The sequence below is a fragment of the Colossoma macropomum genome, unplaced genomic scaffold (genome assembly GCF_904425465.1).
Source record: "Colossoma macropomum unplaced genomic scaffold, Colossoma_macropomum, whole genome shotgun sequence".
Taxonomy (NCBI): Eukaryota; Metazoa; Chordata; class Actinopteri; order Characiformes; family Serrasalmidae; genus Colossoma; species Colossoma macropomum.
Window position 1 is genome coordinate 9,926,469 of NW_023494801.1, and position 17,786 is coordinate 9,944,254.

The 17,786-nt window shown below is 40.3% G+C and overlaps 2 protein-coding genes across 3 annotated transcripts; both read left to right on the forward strand.

Annotated features, from left to right (window-relative positions):
- Nucleotides 1–1,378: 1,378 nt before the first annotated feature.
- atp6v0ca (ATPase H+ transporting V0 subunit ca) lies at nt 1,379–5,594 on the forward strand. The gene is made up of 3 exons (XM_036589697.1): nt 1,379–1,674; nt 3,104–3,287; nt 4,493–5,594. The coding sequence occupies exons 1-3, from the start codon at nt 1,602–1,604 to the stop codon at nt 4,695–4,697; spliced, it is 462 nt and encodes a 153-aa protein (XP_036445590.1). The 5' UTR covers nt 1,379–1,601; the 3' UTR covers nt 4,698–5,594.
- A 4,146-nt stretch (nt 5,595–9,740) lies between these two features.
- Nucleotides 9,741–16,905, forward strand: spsb3a (splA/ryanodine receptor domain and SOCS box containing 3a). 2 transcript variants are annotated; one of them, XM_036589926.1, is made up of 8 exons: nt 9,741–10,078; nt 12,062–12,103; nt 12,464–12,610; nt 13,778–13,955; nt 14,088–14,275; nt 14,907–15,009; nt 15,098–15,223; nt 16,114–16,905. In XM_036589926.1, the coding sequence occupies exons 3-8, from the start codon at nt 12,485–12,487 to the stop codon at nt 16,473–16,475; spliced, it is 1,083 nt and encodes a 360-aa protein (XP_036445819.1). In that variant the 5' UTR covers nt 9,741–10,078; nt 12,062–12,103; nt 12,464–12,484; the 3' UTR covers nt 16,476–16,905. The 2 variants fall into 2 exon arrangements, with proteins under 2 accessions (XP_036445819.1, XP_036445820.1); XM_036589927.1 differs by lacking the exon at nt 12,062–12,103.
- Nucleotides 16,906–17,786: the final 881 nt, after the last annotated feature.

Consider the following 17,786-nt stretch of genomic DNA (forward strand, 5'->3'; position numbering starts at 1 on the left):
TAAGTAACAAATTATTACTGAAATAATTCTTTCTTACACACCCAATGCTTTCTTTCTCTCTTTCTCTTTGACACAATTCTTTATCTAGTTGGGGGAGTCTCCAAATAAATGGGTGGGTATTACATGTCAGTAAGTCAGGGCCACACATTATTTTGATTTTCATTAACAAATTATATCAACAATGGGGTTTGGAAAGTGAGGGTAATACCTACAGTCTCATTACCATAGAAGTTGATATGTTTATTCAGGCTTTACGTTTCTAAACAAAAGTGGCCTCTTTTTTGCTTATCTCTGTCTTTTGTCTCCCTTCACCTAGATGTTGGAACATTGTTATGTGGATTTGATTGCATTCAGCCACCAGAGCATTAATGAGGTCAGGTACTGACTTTGGATGATTTGTTCTAAATTACAAATACCACTCCATCTCATCCCAGAGATACTGGATAGAACTCCATCACTCCAGAGAGCGCAGTTCGATTGCTACACAGTCCAGTGCTGGGCAGCTTTAGCTGTACTACAGAATGAAATAAAAAAAATGAAGTGAAAACAAAAGACGCACATTGACCTCACAATGCAACCTTCTCTCTCTCTCATTTTTACATTTTTATAACCTATACGTGTGCGTGATGAGAGAGAGAGAGAGAGAGAGAGAGAGAGAGAGAGAGAGAGAGAGAGAGAGAGAGACTGAGTTAGTTACTTCCCTCTGGACTGTAGGAGTCATGAGATTGTTGAGCACATGACTTTGTACTCATTACTATAGGGCTGGCATGTGAAATGATAAATAAACACTTCCTCAATATCATTCAGTGTTTAACACTTATAGATTGTTCCATATTAATGTTTAAAATCCCAATAAACTGCTCTGGTGAAATATACTACAAAACTGTAAACATGACCTTAATACGACATGATCATTAAAAAATATGTGCCAGTCACGATTTATACTGAGATCTGTTATACTTTGAGATTGGCAGGTGTGTGTATCTCGGGTAAATGCCACCCAAGCATGTTATTTGTCACGGGACTATCAGCAATGTCACTAATCCTAAATAATGTGTGGTTTAATACAGACCTGAAACTCACTCGAATTCACGGCTTAAAGGCCGCTGGCAAAATAAAATGCAACGGCATTCACACATCTCAGTACAGCCTGCAATGGACTGTACCAAAACCAGCTGTCAATGGGGGACGTTCATTTAAAGGATAAAACAACCTGTTAAGTAGCTTGACCTTGCCATGTTATACTGCTATTTCTGGTTTTATGGTGAGTAAATAACACGTTTGTGACACATCGTGGATGAATAACTGCTGTAACGTGGAAAAATGTTGGCATTTGTCGCACCTCCTCTACAAAAAAATAGATCACGCCCTAATGGCTGGATCATGTGACTCCTTCCAGTTCGCCATTTTCCAGCTCTCCACCGGGTCTCTGCGATTCGTGACTGACTCTCGCACTCAGAGCCTGGACTTCTTCTAACGCCAGCGTTCCTGTGGAAGAGCTGCCGACTAACGACCCCAGATACACTAAAACGGAGGACATTTCAGCCCTTCGCTTCCCTCTCTGTCGTTAGTTTGTACGGTGTCCTGAACAAGCCAGGAGAATGTCCTCCGAAAGCCCCGAGTACTCCCCCTTCTTCGCGGTGATGGGCGCCTCGGCAGCGATGGTCTTCAGCGGTAAGAGGCGCCTCATATGCGGGCTGGGCTTTGCCTGCGAAACGGGGGAGTGTCGGATGGGGTTTGTTTGTTAGTGAAGGAGTGCATAACCGATATTTTTATTTTAAAATGAACGAATGACGCGCTGCGGCTGGCAAGCTTTCTGGGGGGAAGGGAAGGTTTCCATCACGGTGGATGACGTCCCTGTTGACGTAATGCCTCTAAATTATTTATTTGTGTTGATTTTTATTGCTACAAAATGAGAAAATATGTTTGTATGTAGCTGTGTTTTATGTATCGCAAAGAGGCGTCGTGTCGTAAGCCAGAGATAAACCGCGCCGTAGCAGCAGCCGGCAGGCTGGCGTTAGCCCGCTAACGTTAACGTTAGCTGCTTGGTCACGTAATTTGCGCAAGGACATTTTCTCAAAATTGTCGTCGTCTAAAACACACCGCCGTGAGTCTTAATTTTGATCGAGCGTGACCGCGTATTTTGGGTTTTTATTTCGCCACGGCTTCTGTCTCGAGTCTGAATTGTCGTCGAGCCGTCTTTGTAAAGACAGACGGACCATTAGCTAATTAACATTAGCAGGTACGGTGCAGAGTCCAATGCGACAGTGTCTTGGTTTTATTGGATCGTAACGCTACGTTTTTAATCGTAGAACATGCACCATGACCATAACACTTCCCTAAACGTAATCATTGTCAGCTCGGCTGGTTAAAAGCAAAGGGTGGACGGAAAGCTGACGGTGACTAAACGAGAGGCAATACCCTGTGGGCGGCCTCGGTGTTTTTCGGATCTGTTCGTACACGGCTGTCCTCGGCTCGGCTCGGCTCGGCTCGATGATACTAATGAATTTGACGCAGATCTTGTTCTCCATCCAGCTTGGAAGGAAGTCCCAGGTTTTGTCATCTGACTGTAGGGTGGAAAAGATGTCGGTGCGATGGCCCACTGCTTTATTCCACCTTTATTCTGACCTTGGCAACTTATTCCTTAAAGGCAGCCTCTCCAAAGAATGGCCTGTATTTATCCGACGTCTTAGAGTAATAATAATGACCTAAGGTCAGTTTGTTTTTTATATAATTCTCAATAATAGTCCACGTCCTGATTTTAGTTCAGTGATCTCACTCAGAGATTTTTGATAAATGTAGGCCAATAATAAATGTGTGTATACTGTCAAGCGTGCCTAGAGAAGGGTTAAAGATGCAAGGGATAGACATTTCAGAAGTAGGCTCCAGAATGGTGTTCAGTAGCAGGGCATTGCCTGAACAGGTGCTGGGAAACAAACTTGCTTACCTAAGATATATTGTCACATAAAGTGCTTACTCATATTTTAATGTAATTTAAATATGACTAGCATAGCCCAGTGTTTTAACACAGACATTACAACAATTACAATTTCTCTCTCTCTCTCTGATTGATGACACTGTTCTCTACTCTCTGTCTCTGTAGCATTGGGCGCTGCCTATGGCACAGCTAAGAGTGGCACAGGCATTGCTGCCATGTCGGTGATGAGGCCGGAGCTCATCATGAAGTCCATCATCCCTGTGGTCATGGCGGGTATCATTGCCATCTACGGCTTGGTGGTGGCTGTTCTCATCGCTAACAACATTTCACAAAATGTCTCACTCTACAAGTAAGTCATACTTATGCTTATAGTCTAATATGTGTCATTTTTACTCTTTTTCTCTTGTGTTATACGTTTCTACAAACTTGTCAGCAAGTTTATCAATGTAACCTTATATCATCTAGTACCAGACCTTATATCAGAATAATATCTTTTTGACAACGTATGGTTGGATGTGTGGATGAGACAGACAAAACAAAAAAGACTGTGTAGTCACTCAGTTTCGCTGTGGCTGGGGAAAATATTGCTGACTTGCCATTCACACAAAGTTACTAGCCACTTCTGCATTTGTTTTAATTTTGAAACATTTTGTACTGGTTTCTTAATAGCAATTTTTAAAACATTACTATCATTATTTGATGTATTATGTGTACATTGTTAAACTTTCTAAATATATTTCTTACTTCATAGTCCATACAGTCCATAAATGCAACATATGCTGCTTTGCATTTTTTGTTTCTCACAAAAAAAAACACGTTTCCATATATCTGATTATTTGGCCTACAGCAGTTTAGCAGTTTAACTATTTATGCTGAAGTTATATGGAGTGTTTAAGTTGGGGCTGCTCAAATAAGCACAAAACAGGGCAGCCAATCAGAACAAAGCTCATTTACATAGATCAGTCTTAAAGGCACAAGAAATTAAAAAATAACAAAACATTTTAATTCTAAGGGATTATGAGAGGTTGAAAGATGGTAATGTAGAATGAATTCTGAAAGTTCTGGTTACATAAACCCAAAGAAATGTTACTAGTGGATCTTAAGGGGAGCAATAAAGTGAAAAAAGTAGGATATGGGTGCTTTAAATCATAATCTTATATCTACAAAATCAAAAGGTATTTCTAACATTTATCAGTTAATGGAAGGTAGTCTTCCATTTTCTAAACATTAAATGAGTGTGTATTGTTTTAAATGGGTAATGCGACCTTAAATGAAGGTGCATGAAGTTCTGAGTTGCTGGTTTGTTGTTGCCATAATGTCCATTTTTCTAGTGACCTGTGGTTAGTTAGTTGCTTAGCTATGTGACATTACAGACAGAAACGGACATGCTGACTAGTGAACATGAAATACTCACCATATACTGTTGCATGTTTATATGTTTCATCCTGACCTTCCTAATTGTTTGGTAAATATTTAGATCTGACTGGGTTTTTGTTATTTGTCTTCTTGGACTATTGATGATGTGTGTGTGTGTATATCTCTCTCTCTCTGCAGGAGCTTTCTTCACCTGGGTGCTGGGCTGAGTGTGGGCCTGAGCGGCCTTGCTGCTGGCTTTGCCATCGGTATTGTGGGAGATGCAGGAGTCAGGGGCACAGCCCAGCAGCCTCGCCTGTTTGTGGGCATGATCCTCATTCTGATCTTTGCTGAAGTGCTGGGGCTGTATGGGCTTATTGTTGCCCTTATCCTCTCCACTAAGTAAACTACATAAATAATAATTATTACTATTATAATTATAATACAGACAACCACCCACTACAAACACACACAAACACCAACTCAGACATCCACCTAATGAAACACATTGAGTAACTACAACACAAGAACCGAAGAGAGGGGAGTGTGTATGTATGTGTGTGAGTGTGTGCGTGTGTGGTGGGAAAGTAAATGTATGTGAGAGCTCTCCTCTCTGTGTGTATTATAATAGCCTGATGTGCGTCCCCTTGTAAATGCGCTGTGTAGCCTGTGCTCTCGTCTTGTTGGTGTTTAGGTAGATTCCCTGACCCCATACCGCTACACTTGTTTGTTTTGCGTTTTTATTTTGTCATGTTTTTCCTCTTGTTTGAAGAACAAATCATCTTTTTTGTTGTTGTTTTCCTTCAATTTTGGGACCATTTCTAATTCTAACACTGATGTTGAGGACCTAACTGTAAAAAAACATGCATTTTTTTGCTTTCATTGATTATTTATGAAAATTTTGAAATGTTCATGAAACTATTTCAATCGATCAAAGTCTTTATTGAAATCCCGATGGTCTATATATATATATAAATACATGTATCAGAAATATATATCTGTATAGGTAGGTGAATTGCACTGTGGGTAATTTGTGCTTGGAGTTCCTCTGGATGTATTCATTGGTTACCATGGAGATCTGTTAGTCTGTTTAAAGATATTGGTGTGGAAGTTTACAGAGCGTGCGATTGTGAGTGTATGCACGCGTATGTTTGTGAGTGTGAATGTGTATGTTTTAATTCTAAGGTGACATTCTTTGAACATGTGTAGCGTTATACCTGTAGTTACTACTGTTTCTGGTTGCATTGATGGGCAGACACCAGCCCAGCCCGTCCTGTTTCCAAATAAAATCTCCTCAACTTCCTCTGCTTCTTTCTCTGCTTTTGTTTTATTCATTATCTCTTCTTCTTTTTAAATGTTCACTTTAGATCACTATTTAAAAGTGAACCAGTGTGCATTGGATGCACACCCACAGTGAATATCTTATGTGTCCTTTAACTGCTCAAACACCTCTTGATGCAGTGTTTGTGTTCGTATTACAAAGCTTACAGTAGACACACTGTTTGGTGCTTACAGTTTCCACAGTGAGATTTCTGAATTTAACAATTTCCACTAACAGGTTCATAATTCATTCGAAAAAGAATCATTTCCTCAAGTACTTGTGTGTCTCAATACTTTGGCATACACTGACATCTCACTGAGGCAAAAGAGGAAGAGATTGTGCACAGGGTGTCCTGAGTGAGGGATTAGTCCCCAGGTTACCATCTGTCTGTCACAATTTCTGTGCTTCTCATAGAACTACTACACTGCACCCCCCACCCTGCAGTCTTGTGCTTCTGTTGGCCACAGGGTGTGCCGTAGAGCACTGAAGCCATGCTTATAGCGTTATGTCCTTGTGAAATGTTCAACAAGATGAATGCTGTGGATTTAGGACTGATCTTACAGAAGTAGCACTGTAATCATCAAAAACCTGTGTGGAGTTGGAGCAGTGCAGTGCAGTGCCGGCTTTAAGGCAGATCATAGACAATCCGTATGAATTTCTACTTGATCTAACTGGTCCTAAATCAGTGAATCAGACAGCAGGAAATAATGCTGTATTTGCTTTGGAATGATCAGAATTACAGTTATGTACATGATTGTTGGTGAAAATTAGCAAAACGGCCACAGAAAACAAATACTGTTAGCTATCATTTGTAATGATGATTCATGTACTTTTATTAAAGTGGAATTACATTGATTTTTCAAAATGTCCGCACAATCATTAGGATGTAAACAAGTCAAAATGGTTTCATATGAAATGCGCCAGTCTAGAAGAACTTGCTGAGTCACAGGAACCAAATGTCCAAATCATTTAATACCTTAAAAGCTACCTAAAAAGTTATTAAACATGACGTATTACTTATGTGCTCCCTGATGCCTGAGACATTGTTTTACAGCAGTTTTGCAATAAGGTTTGCCACATGCATGAATGTATATACAGGGCCTAGTTAGGCCAAATGGATTTTTTCAGATTTATTATTTTACTATTTTACCATCGTCAACATGTAAACACTCAAAAGATGCTTGTAGGTTTTAGATAGTAATACAATTGTTATATCTGCATTAGAGACATTGCGACCCCTGTTTCCTGTCACCACGATTGTACGTAAATCTGAGTTGATAAGTTTCTCTACAGTGCCCCATTTCACATGAAAACATGCTGAATGACTGAGTATATCTTAAACCATTAAGAACTTTTGAAATTCTGATGGAATTCCCCTTTAATAGTTTAGCAGGACATGACCATACATCTCTTTACAAATACAAACTGTATAATAGTTCCCACTCTTTGTTTTTAATGTATTTTTTTTTAAACTAAATGATTTATTGAGGATAAAGATTTGTTCAAAACCTGCATAGCCCATGTGAAAAAGTAATTGCTCCCTAAACCTAATAACTGGTTGTGCAACGCCTAGCAGTAACAGCTGCAATCAAACATTTGCAATAACTTGCGATGAGTCTTTTACATCACTGCGGAGGAATTCTGTCCCATTCTTCTTTACAAAATAATTTTAACAAGGCTTCATTTGAGGGTTTTCAAGCATCAACTGCCCATTTAAGCTCTAGCCACAGCATCTCAATGGGATTCAAGTCAGGACTTTGACTTGGCCACTCCAAAACCTTAATTTTGTTTATTTTCAGCCATTCAGAGGTGGACTTGCTTGTGTGCTTCACTGTACTGCCACATAACCCAACTTCTTGATTCTCCTCCAGGATTTTCTGATAGAGAATAATTCATGGTTCCATCAGTTGTGACAAAATGTCCAGGTCCTGCAGAAGCAAAGGAGCCCCAGACCATCGCACTACCACCACCATGTTTTATTGTTGGTATGATGTTCTTATAGTGGAATGCAGTGTTAGCTTTACACCAAATGTAATGGGACCCATGTCTTCCAAAAAGTTCCACCTTTGACTCATCAGTCCACAGTATATTATCCCAAAAGTCCTGGGGGTCATCTAGACGTCTTTTGGCAAATGCAAGATGAGCCTTTGTGTTCTTTTTGGTCAGCAGTGGTTTGTGCCTTGCAACTCTCCCTTGGATGCCATTTTGCCCAGTGTGTTTCTTATTGTGGAATCGTGTACATTCACCTTATCTGAGGCAAGTGAGGCCTGCAGCTCTCTAGATGTTCGTCTGGGTTCTTTCATGACCTCCTGGATGAGTTGTCAATGCGCTCTTAGTGAAAGTTTGATAGGCCAGTCCACTCCTGGGAAGGTTCGCCACTGTTCCAAGTTTTCTTCATTTGTGGATAATGGCTCTTACTGTGGTTCGCTGGAATCCCAGAGCCTTAGCAATGGCTTTGTAACTCTTTCCAGATTGATGGATTTCAGTGACTTCACATCTGTATTTGAATCTCTTTAGTATGTGGCATCATGTGCTGCTTTTTGAGAACTTCTAGCCTGCTTCACATTGCCAGACAGGTTCTATTTAAGTGATGTTTAGATTCAACAGGTCTGGCAGAAATCATGCCTGGGTGTGGCTAGTGAAATTGAACCCAATAATCAATTGAATATGGTTAACTGGTTGATTTAGTAGCTGAAATGACTTTTTCACATATAGCTAGGTTGGGCTAAACAGCATTTTTCCTTCAACGAATGAAATAATCATTTAAAAACAGCATTTTGTGTTTACTTGGGTTATCTTCGTCTAATTATTACAAAATTAATTATTAATTAAAATTAATATTAAAAGTAGTTCTGAATTCCTGAAACATTCAAGTGTGGTAGATATGCAAAAAAGAAGAAATTGGGAAATACTTTTTCACAGCACTGTAAATGAGGCCCAGAGGAAGATCAAGGCCAAGACTGAGTCCAAATGAAGACCGTGACTGAAATTGTCCTGTAATTATAATGAATGAGCTGTATCTATGTACAGAAGCTATGACTGGCCAGGATCTGCTAATAATGTACATCAATAATGCAGAGTAATATGTTGTAACCACAGTTTTCTTTCTAGTTTGTGGAGACAGAAAAAAAGGAAACTCAGAAAACACAAACCTTCAAAAACCACATGCAAAAGCATACAGACGTATGCAAAAGTTTGGGTGCCCCTGGTCAAATTGCATTTTGTTGCTTTTCTAAGCGAAAAGGGTCAACACGTCCTCTACGGAGAACAACAAACTTCTACAGATTTGAATGCAAAATCATTTACATCATGTACAAAATCATTTTAATGCAAAAGGAATTTACCACTTTGGAAAAAATAATAAAGCCTAAAATGTGGTCCTGTGCAAACGTTATAGCACATGTTATGTTTTATTTTTATATCCAATATGTTAATCACAGCAAAGAAATACAGATTGTACACTAAAACTTGCAGGTAAATGCCATATTTAAGTGCGTTCTCTGTATGGGGTTTATTTTCACTCAGAAAAACAACTAAATGTGTAATTTGACCAGGGGTGTTCAAACTTTTGCATATGACTGTACAAGGACAGAAGCACCCCAGGCAAGACTGTAAATGTACTAAATCTGGGCAACACTGTATGACCTACTTCAAATCTATAGTACAGGTCCAATTAGCAAAATTAGCTGAAAACAGCATTAATCAGGATTGTCTATTGCGTTCAAAATAAACAAGGCTAAGAAAAATCGCGTTTATAAAACAAAGAAACTAAACTAAAACATTAAGCGCCGCACATTTTAGGAGTTAAAAACAAGTCATACAGGATCTCTCAGGCTGACGGGGAGGGGCAGACCCCTTCGCATGAGGACTTGAGACCCCACAAATCCTGCAGATTTTCATTCGCTTGTAAGGTTAGGACGAAGAATTCGTCTACATCAGGAACAAAACTCGAGTTATGTGCTGATAAACAGAGCCTGGGGCAAAATCCCGTCAAGGATTAATACCACACAAATCGATTCTGGGTCAGTACTGAGCGACCCCATTTCACTGCCTCCTTCCCGCCGCCTGTGGCTCGGTTTCTACCTCGTAGCGCAGAGAGAAGATCTAGCGGAGGGATATAAAACCTGCTTTAACGACCAACCTTGAGACCAGCGTGGCATTAAATGACAAGTGACTTTAACCAATGTCTTCGGACGCTCCAAAAGCGACCCCACCCGTTCAGACGGGTGACCAATCCCTCCTCCGGCCTGCGCGGGTAAAGGGGGCTGGACTCCGGCCCTGTATTGTTTACGTCCGTTGCCAAAAGTAGGTCATAGAAAGAGTGTGACAGCTAGCGGCGAGAAGACTTGGATGTTTTTACAGAAACGTTTTTCTAGGCTGTATCTCGGCTGGCTTTAACATCAAGTTACGCCTGTGGAGAGACTAAAAAGGACCCGGCGGACTGCTAGGCGACCTCTACAAAGCTGGTAAATGAGAAATAAGCTCGCTGGAGCCTTTCAGGCTGACATTGTCCCGGGTTTACAGGGACCGTAGGCTGCTAATGCTAACGTAGGCTAACTTAGTGGTCTTGCTAACGCTTCGGATATCGCTCATTCAGCGCCGAATAACTGCACTTGTACGATGCCGTGTTTTTCTTTTGCTACCCGGCTACTGATTCAGGTTTATTGAAACTACTTTTAGACATGAAGAGGACTGCGAGGAGCCCTAAAGCCGCAGCCGAGCTAGTTAGCTAGTTAGCTGAACACCTCGACTAGGCCGAAAAACAAGATTTCATGATGTTTTACCCAGATTCTGTACATTCACTGTGTCACTGTGTTTGCCAGGCATATGTTTCGCTAAGCATTAAATTGTGCGCAAAGGAACGAGGTTGAAGTTGGCCTCCTATTCGCCCGCTTCTTGTTCTAATTTCCCGTCCCACCTTAAATGGTGCAGCAGTTACAGGCGCCAGAATGTAACTGCGAAGAAGAAGCTGATTTCAGCTTCGTCGCGAAGCACTGTTCAGTATGCATCTTTAAAATACCCGTTTGCGGTCGAGTGCCAAAGTGGCTTGGCTTGTGCGCAAATTGGATTGCATTGCGCTGGCCGTGCAAACTCGTGGCTAGGCGGTGGAAACAGTGCTCACAGGTCCGGAGAAAATCACACTGCACTCTCAGACAAAAAGGCACTGAACTGCCCCTGGGGTGGTACCCCTCTTGTCACTGGGGTTGTACCCTCAAGGATACGTCTCCAGTACCTTTAGTTAGGCAAGGCAAGTTTGTTTTTATAGCACTTTTCATACACTGCTGTCATTCGAAGTGCTTTAGAAGTGAGAAAATGCATTTAAAATACATTTAAAAAGTCATTTAAAAAGTGAAATAAAGCCGATTAGAAATTAAAAACATGATTAAAACAATAGACTGAAAAGAGAAAATCGTTACATTAAAAATTAGAAATTAGAATAATTAAAAACTAAATGAAAATTAAAAAGAGAACATTATTGGGATCATTAGGGAACGTTATTGTACCATAATCCATTGCTGTTATATTTTTTTAAGTTGTATTGACTCCGTACACCCTGTCTTTTCTCCACCCTTTTTCATTTATTGTTCTGATTTGAAACATTAGGTTATTAAAAGGTTCAAATACGTACCTTTCCTCTGAAAAAAACTTTATTTAGGAGGCACAATTGGAACTTAAAACCATTCTTGTACCTTTGAGGCTACATTTACATTGTTTGTACCTTGATGAACAAAATTGTACCTGCTCAGTACTTTTTTTTCTGACAGTGTGTGTTTTGTTGTTCCTCAGTGTGTGTAGCTAAAGAAGTAGACAGGCCCTGCAAGTTTGTAAATGGACATGCTGTTTCTGTCAGCCTTGCATTTAAAGAATGAGGTGAAGGGGCTCACCTACATTTAGACTGTCTGGTTTTCGTTTTGCATGTATGAGGACTTAGAAGTTAAAGCCTTCAACATGCTCTTTGTTTGTTTAGTTCTACCTAACTAACTCAATCAGACGTACTTCTAACTTTTATTTATTCTTTTTTGTAAACTAAGTCATTTTGAGTTGTTTGATGTGAAATGCTCTATTGTAGAGAAACGTGCAGATTTATTGTCAGCAGTGGTGATAGGAACCAGATGTCTGAAGAGTTTAATACCTCTAAAAGCCACATCAAGGAAATTTATTACACAAAATGGCTACAGATGCTCCGCCTGATGCCTGACATTTTGTTTTATGTTTGTCTTTAGAAAACATTTTGGGCTAAACCACATTTGAAAAGTTAGCTCATGGCACAAAGGGAAATTCCATGAATGAATTTATTATAAGGCAAAGTAGTACCCCAAGAAACAATATTTTTATCAAATTTCTCACTATTTTACCATTATTAGCATTACATGTGCATCTTCTGAGTTTTTATGTAGGTTAACTGGAAGTTTTGGATACTAAATAAAATGACTTTCTTGTGTTCATAGCCCCTGGCTCCAGTTGCCACCACTGTAAAGAAGTCTGAGTCAGTAAGTTTCTCTACAACGCACCATTTCACATTAAACCGCTCTGAATGACTTTACATCTCAACTCTTTTATCATGCAGAAATTCTAAAAATATTGTGGAACTCCCCTTAAACAAGCCTGCCATGTGCTTAGTCAGGTCTGTTAGTGTAGGAAAACACAAGAATGTGCAGAGCATGGGGTCCAAAGGACTGAGTTTAAAAAAATCATGACACACTATAATTTGCTGGTCACCAGCCTGACTCTTGGGAATCTGCCTTCCTGCTGATCGTAGGTCTTTGAAAGGCCTTGATTACTGAGATGAGTTAGGTGCAAGATAGATGTCCAGGAGGATGGTTGATGATCAGTGTTTGATATGGTCCCAGGTGTGGTGGCCTTTGGCTGGCATGTCCAGGCGCAGCAGGAACAGTCGGGCGTGGCGGTACGTGTGGAGTGGAATTCAGCGTGATGCAGATGCAAGAGCACTGGTGCTGGCCTCAGAGAGCGAAGAGTGGGGCTACGATCGCCTACAGGTGTGTGTCTGTGCATCTGTGTACTTACCTGACATGAGTGGCATTTACAAACAGTACTTAATGCCTTGACAGAATCCACATTTTAATAGGACTGTAACAATGCTCATATTTTCAGGTTCAGTATGACTATCCATTCTGAGGTCAAGATTTAATTTAATTTTTATTATTTCACAAATAACTTTATTTTGCAGAGCTCTAGTTATATACTACATGGATTGGTTTAACTTGCCAACCCTTTAACATAATACGCCTCAAAAACTGCAACCCCTATCATTTCTAAGTGACTACAAAAAATAGCCCAGTCATTTGAGCCTGCGTGCATGTATAGCAGAAGGCCCTCCACTCCCGCTCCCCACAGACTTTACTCTGATGAGACTCCAGATAGATAACAGGGGTTAAGATAGATTAATGTTTCCCAAGCCCAGGTCTGAAGTGCCTCCTGAACTGTATATTTTGGTCTTTTCTCTGCAATAACACTTCTAATCCAACTAATCAGTTAATTATCAAATGCTTTCTGAGCATGAAAATTTGGAAATGTGAAAGGTGGGTGCTCAACGGAATGAGAGTTGTGAACCACCAATGTAGATACTTAGTTAAATCATATAGGGTCAGTTTCCTAGACAGGGAGTAAGTCTAGTTGTGTACTACATGAGATTTTCCATTGAAAGGAAAATATTGTCCATTACTAGGTTTAATTCTTCTTCTTTTTTCAGTCCAGTAAACATTGGGTCTTTTTCACCAATTGTTTTTTTCTTAAGAAATATCTTCTTAAAATACACTTATGCAGTTTTCACATAGATTCTGACAATCACCAAAGTTTTCTTATTTAGGATTTGTTCTTAGGTGACAATAGAATCTACGCACACTTACAGTTCCGTGGTTTAAGAACATGTCATGAATCTGACGTAGACTTTTTCTTATAACAACAGCAAATTTAAGAAACCAGTTAAGATAATATTGGTGAATGAGGCCCATTGATTATTCAGACAATGACAGATGTTTTACATTTTTTTGCCCTGATTTTATTTCGGTGTCAAACATTGTTATGCTGCACTTTGCATTTGTATCACAGACAGAAATCATAGCAGACACACTGTTGGAACAGTCAGTTTAGAAGACTGAAAACTGTTAAACACATCTAATTAACCATGTTTTTGTGTTCTGCAGTACAGTGACTCTGACTCAGAAGCCGAGTATTCTGCTATCGTGCCTTCAGTACCCAGTGCAGTGCCAGTAACTGGAGAGTCATACTGCGGCTGCGACTCGCAGATGGAACCCAGCTGCAACCCTCGTCTGCGCAGTTTCCCACGCCTGCGGGACTGCCACTGTGGTGAGGATGACCAGGGTAAGAGTACGCCAACGGTCTGCCTTCTGGCTCTTGCATTTCCTTAGTGTGCTTAGCGTAGCTCTTTAATTGATTTAACTCTGACTTGCTGAGTCTCTGGTTGGCTTTGCTGTATTTGTGTGCATGTGCCAGAATTTGACTGGGTGTGGGACGAGGGCAGTCGGTCAGCAGCCACACTGTTGAGCTGCGAGAACAGAAAGGTGAGCTTCCACTCGGAATACAGCTGCGGCACAGCAGCCATCCGCGGATCCAAGGAACTCTCAGAGGGACAGCACTTCTGGGAGATCAAAATGACCTCTCCTGTCTACGGCACAGACATGGTAAGGCCTGAGTGAGTGTTTTAGTTTAGTGAATCCAAGTAGTTTATTATAAGAATTCTTGAAAGTGTTTTTGCATTACCATAAATCTCAGATAGACTTGTTTATATTTCTGGCACTAAATGACACACTCTTATGACATTATGGAAAAAAAAAACTTGCGTAGCTAGAAACAGTAGTAGTGTCCATCTTGAAGCTGGAAATTTGTCCATACTACATAGATAACTGTGTCAGAAACCACATAAACACGTCTATTTACGATTATAAGCTTTTATTACTTGTCAGCTGCACTCCCAGCTTCATTCCAAACCAAAAAAGTAAAATTCAGACACCAAGCATGTCTTGTACGGATAAGGAGAAAATTGTTTAAATTAGATTTTAGGATGAACCATTGCTTTAATTGAATGTGGTCTGTGTGATGGCTATAATGGTGTGCCTGGAATAGCAAAAGAAAGTTAAGCAGCTTATTGGAGTTCAGTGGAAAATAAGTGACACAAATCAAAGATTTGTCCCAGCTACTGACTGACACATTGCCGGCGAATTACACATGTGCTGAATGGTTTGCTATTATAAAAGCAAGCAGCTGAAATGTAGACTGTGAGAAAATAATTAACTTACTGCATGTGTTTTGTAGATGGTAGGCATTGGCACATCAGATGTGAATCTGAACAAATACAGACACACATTCTGCAGCTTACTGGGTAAAGATGAAGACAGCTGGGGCCTGTCATATACAGGTAAATATAGGTGAAATTTGATGCAGTAGTACATACAGCTCAGTGAAGCATGTGTCATGGAACTTATGAGTGTTTTTTTTTTTTTTAGGGTTGCTACATCATAATGGTGACAAGGTGAGCTTTTCATCACGATTTGGCCAAGGATCAATCATAGGAGTTCATCTGGACACCTGGCATGGGACACTTACCTTCTTCAAAAACCGCAAATGCATTGGTAAGAGTCCCTTCTCTGCATATCACAGACACTCTAAGTATTAGGGATCTTGGGGAGATTGTACAGGTATTATTTATGTGCAGAGTTGGATACAGGAGCCTTAACCCATACTCAGTTAAAGCATTCTTGTTGCAATGAAATAGTGATTCAAGTAGAAGTAAAAGTGTCTTTCCAAGAAAACAATTTAAGTAGAAGTACAAAAGTAGCAGGTAAAAAAAAACTACTTAAAGGAAAAAATCTAATTTACCCAGTTTTCTGTTTACTCCAGATGCAGTTGAACAGCCAAGACATGTTTGGAGCCCACATTTTGCCTAATGTTGCTAACAAACATTTGAACTTGGTAATTACTCAAACAGCCAAATTTGTTTCCGTGGAAAAAAAAAAAACACCAAAACCTCTCTTCAGTCACATCCAGATCTTCATTAAGGTTGTGCAGACTTGTCAGTGTGCTTTAACACACAGTATGACTTACTGCGAGCTATAAAAATGAACAGAACTTCACTGCTGCAAGCAGCCAGATCAGGGCTAGTATTTACAAAATACTACAAAACATTTATAAAATGTTTTATGTATTGGCATAGTCATAAAACCAGCAGGATAATTCCGCTATGGGCTTAACTTTTTATAGTACACAGAAATTAACCTGTTCAAGAGGAGGCAAGTGTTGTGGAGTGCTGTTTGTTGACCTCGATAATAATCCATAGAAGAGAGCAATTGTTAATCACAATTAGATTTCTGTTGTGGTGTTGCTTTGCAATTTTACTAGGCTTAAAAAATTCTTTCCAGCATTGTATGTTTTTTTTTTTGTTTTTTTTTGACCATGTTCTTACAGTAAAGATTTCCAGTATGTACAGTATCTTTAAATATGTGTTTGTATACACACATTGTAGGTGTAGCTGCCACGGAGCTGCAGAACAAGCGCGTGTATCCAATGGCATGCTCCACGGCTGCCAAAAGCAGCATGAAGGTGATCCGCTCTGTCTCCGCCCCCACCTCTCTCCAGTACCTCTGCTGCTGGCGTCTCCGCAAGCTCCTCCCCTCTGGGGCAGACGCCCTTGGGGTCCTGCCCCTGCCACCCGGACTTAGGCACCTCCTGCACTCCAAACTCGGCTGGGTGCTAAGCTTGGACCACTCGCATCCACGCACAAATTCGAACGCTCACACGCCGCCTGGGCCCTCGTCAGGCAGCGACTCGGAAGGCTGTGCTTCTGACCCTGAGGCCTGCCAGAGGAAACGCTGCCGCTGGACCTGAGGCTCAGATTCTCTGACAAAAACGCATACATGCACACTCTCTCTCACTTAACACATGGTCAATCTATCCCATTGTACAAACTCAGTTATTTTATTTTGATGCTATCAATAGATGGAGCTGGCTGAAAAACGAACCTTTGAAAAGAAACATTTTCAGTCAAGTCAGTTGCACATCTCATGCACCCATTTTAACACACACACTCTATTCTTGAGCATTAACCTCTGTGAAACTGTTGAAGTTGCATTGTGGTGTGTGGAGAATCACCAGACATGCAAAATAGCACTTTGTTTATGTGCGAGGGCATGTAAAACTCACGAATACGTATTAGGACTGGAGAGTGAACTGACTTTCCTTTCCATTTGACTCTTCTCCAGTGCATTGGGACAGAAGATAATGCCACTCTATCCCTTATAAACTCTTTAATAAGTCATCTTGATATTCTCTTCATCCATAACTCTCAGCACTGTGCCCATACTGTTTGTAGTGCATCAGAGCTTGGATCCATGATGGATAAAATAGACGGTATTGGACAGGTTGGTTTAGTTGTCAGCCATTTGATGCACCATTCAGAATGTGATTCACCATCCAAGTTAGCTAACAATGTGATTAGACAGCGAACCTCATCAGCATGCCATCAATGTTGAGTAAATTGAGCCCACTTGAATGGAACTGGTTCTCGAGAAAGGTGCTAAATGTGACAAACTATAGCAATTGTCTTGTTTACGTGACTATGTCACAGTATGACATTATATGGCCGTATTTTAAATGTTTTTGCCATGTGCAGGCATCAACTATAAACACCTGGACCAGAGCAAACAACCCTAAAAATGCAAAGCCAGCCGTCTTTGACCCATTTAATGGTAAATGTGTACCAATTACCATCAAAGAGTTGGCAGTCTCTGCTAAGTTCTGTCTTTTTAGGGTTCAAGCACGCAGTTATTGTACAATGTAAAAATGCTATTACAAGGTTAACAGATAAACAGTTGGTGCCATGTGACTCCAATCACTCACATGAATAACTGTAATTACATGTTATGTCAGAAATTGGACTGCTTTTCTGGTATTTTGGCTTATTCTTTCAAAGACTACATTATTCAAAGACTTACTATACAAAGGTCAAAAGGTCTAAAACCTGGTGTGCATCTTTGGTTATAATCCCTGATCAATAATCATATTGAGGCCTTTTGACAAATTCTGACCCCTTCCCTGAGCTCCTCCACACCTAAAGGGCCCCTTATGAGTGCATTGGGCCTTATTTTGGCATACATCAAAGGTTAAATATGTAGAACCAAAACACTTTTCAAATGCAAC

Coding starts and splice junctions, on each gene's coding strand:
- atp6v0ca (XM_036589697.1), top strand. CDS start 1,602: ATGTCCTCCGAAAGCCCCGAGTACTCCCCCTTCTTCGCGGTGATGGGC. Junction 1,675..3,103: donor GGCAGCGATGGTCTTCAGCG/GTAAGAGGCGCC, acceptor CTGTCTCTGTAG/CATTGGGCGCTGCCTATGGC. Junction 3,288..4,492: donor CAAAATGTCTCACTCTACAA/GTAAGTCATACT, acceptor CTCTCTCTGCAG/GAGCTTTCTTCACCTGGGTG.
- spsb3a (XM_036589926.1), top strand. CDS start 12,485: ATGTCCAGGCGCAGCAGGAACAGTCGGGCGTGGCGGTACGTGTGGAGT. Junction 13,956..14,087: donor CTGTGGTGAGGATGACCAGG/GTAAGAGTACGC, acceptor TGCATGTGCCAG/AATTTGACTGGGTGTGGGAC. Junction 14,276..14,906: donor CTGTCTACGGCACAGACATG/GTAAGGCCTGAG, acceptor TGTGTTTTGTAG/ATGGTAGGCATTGGCACATC.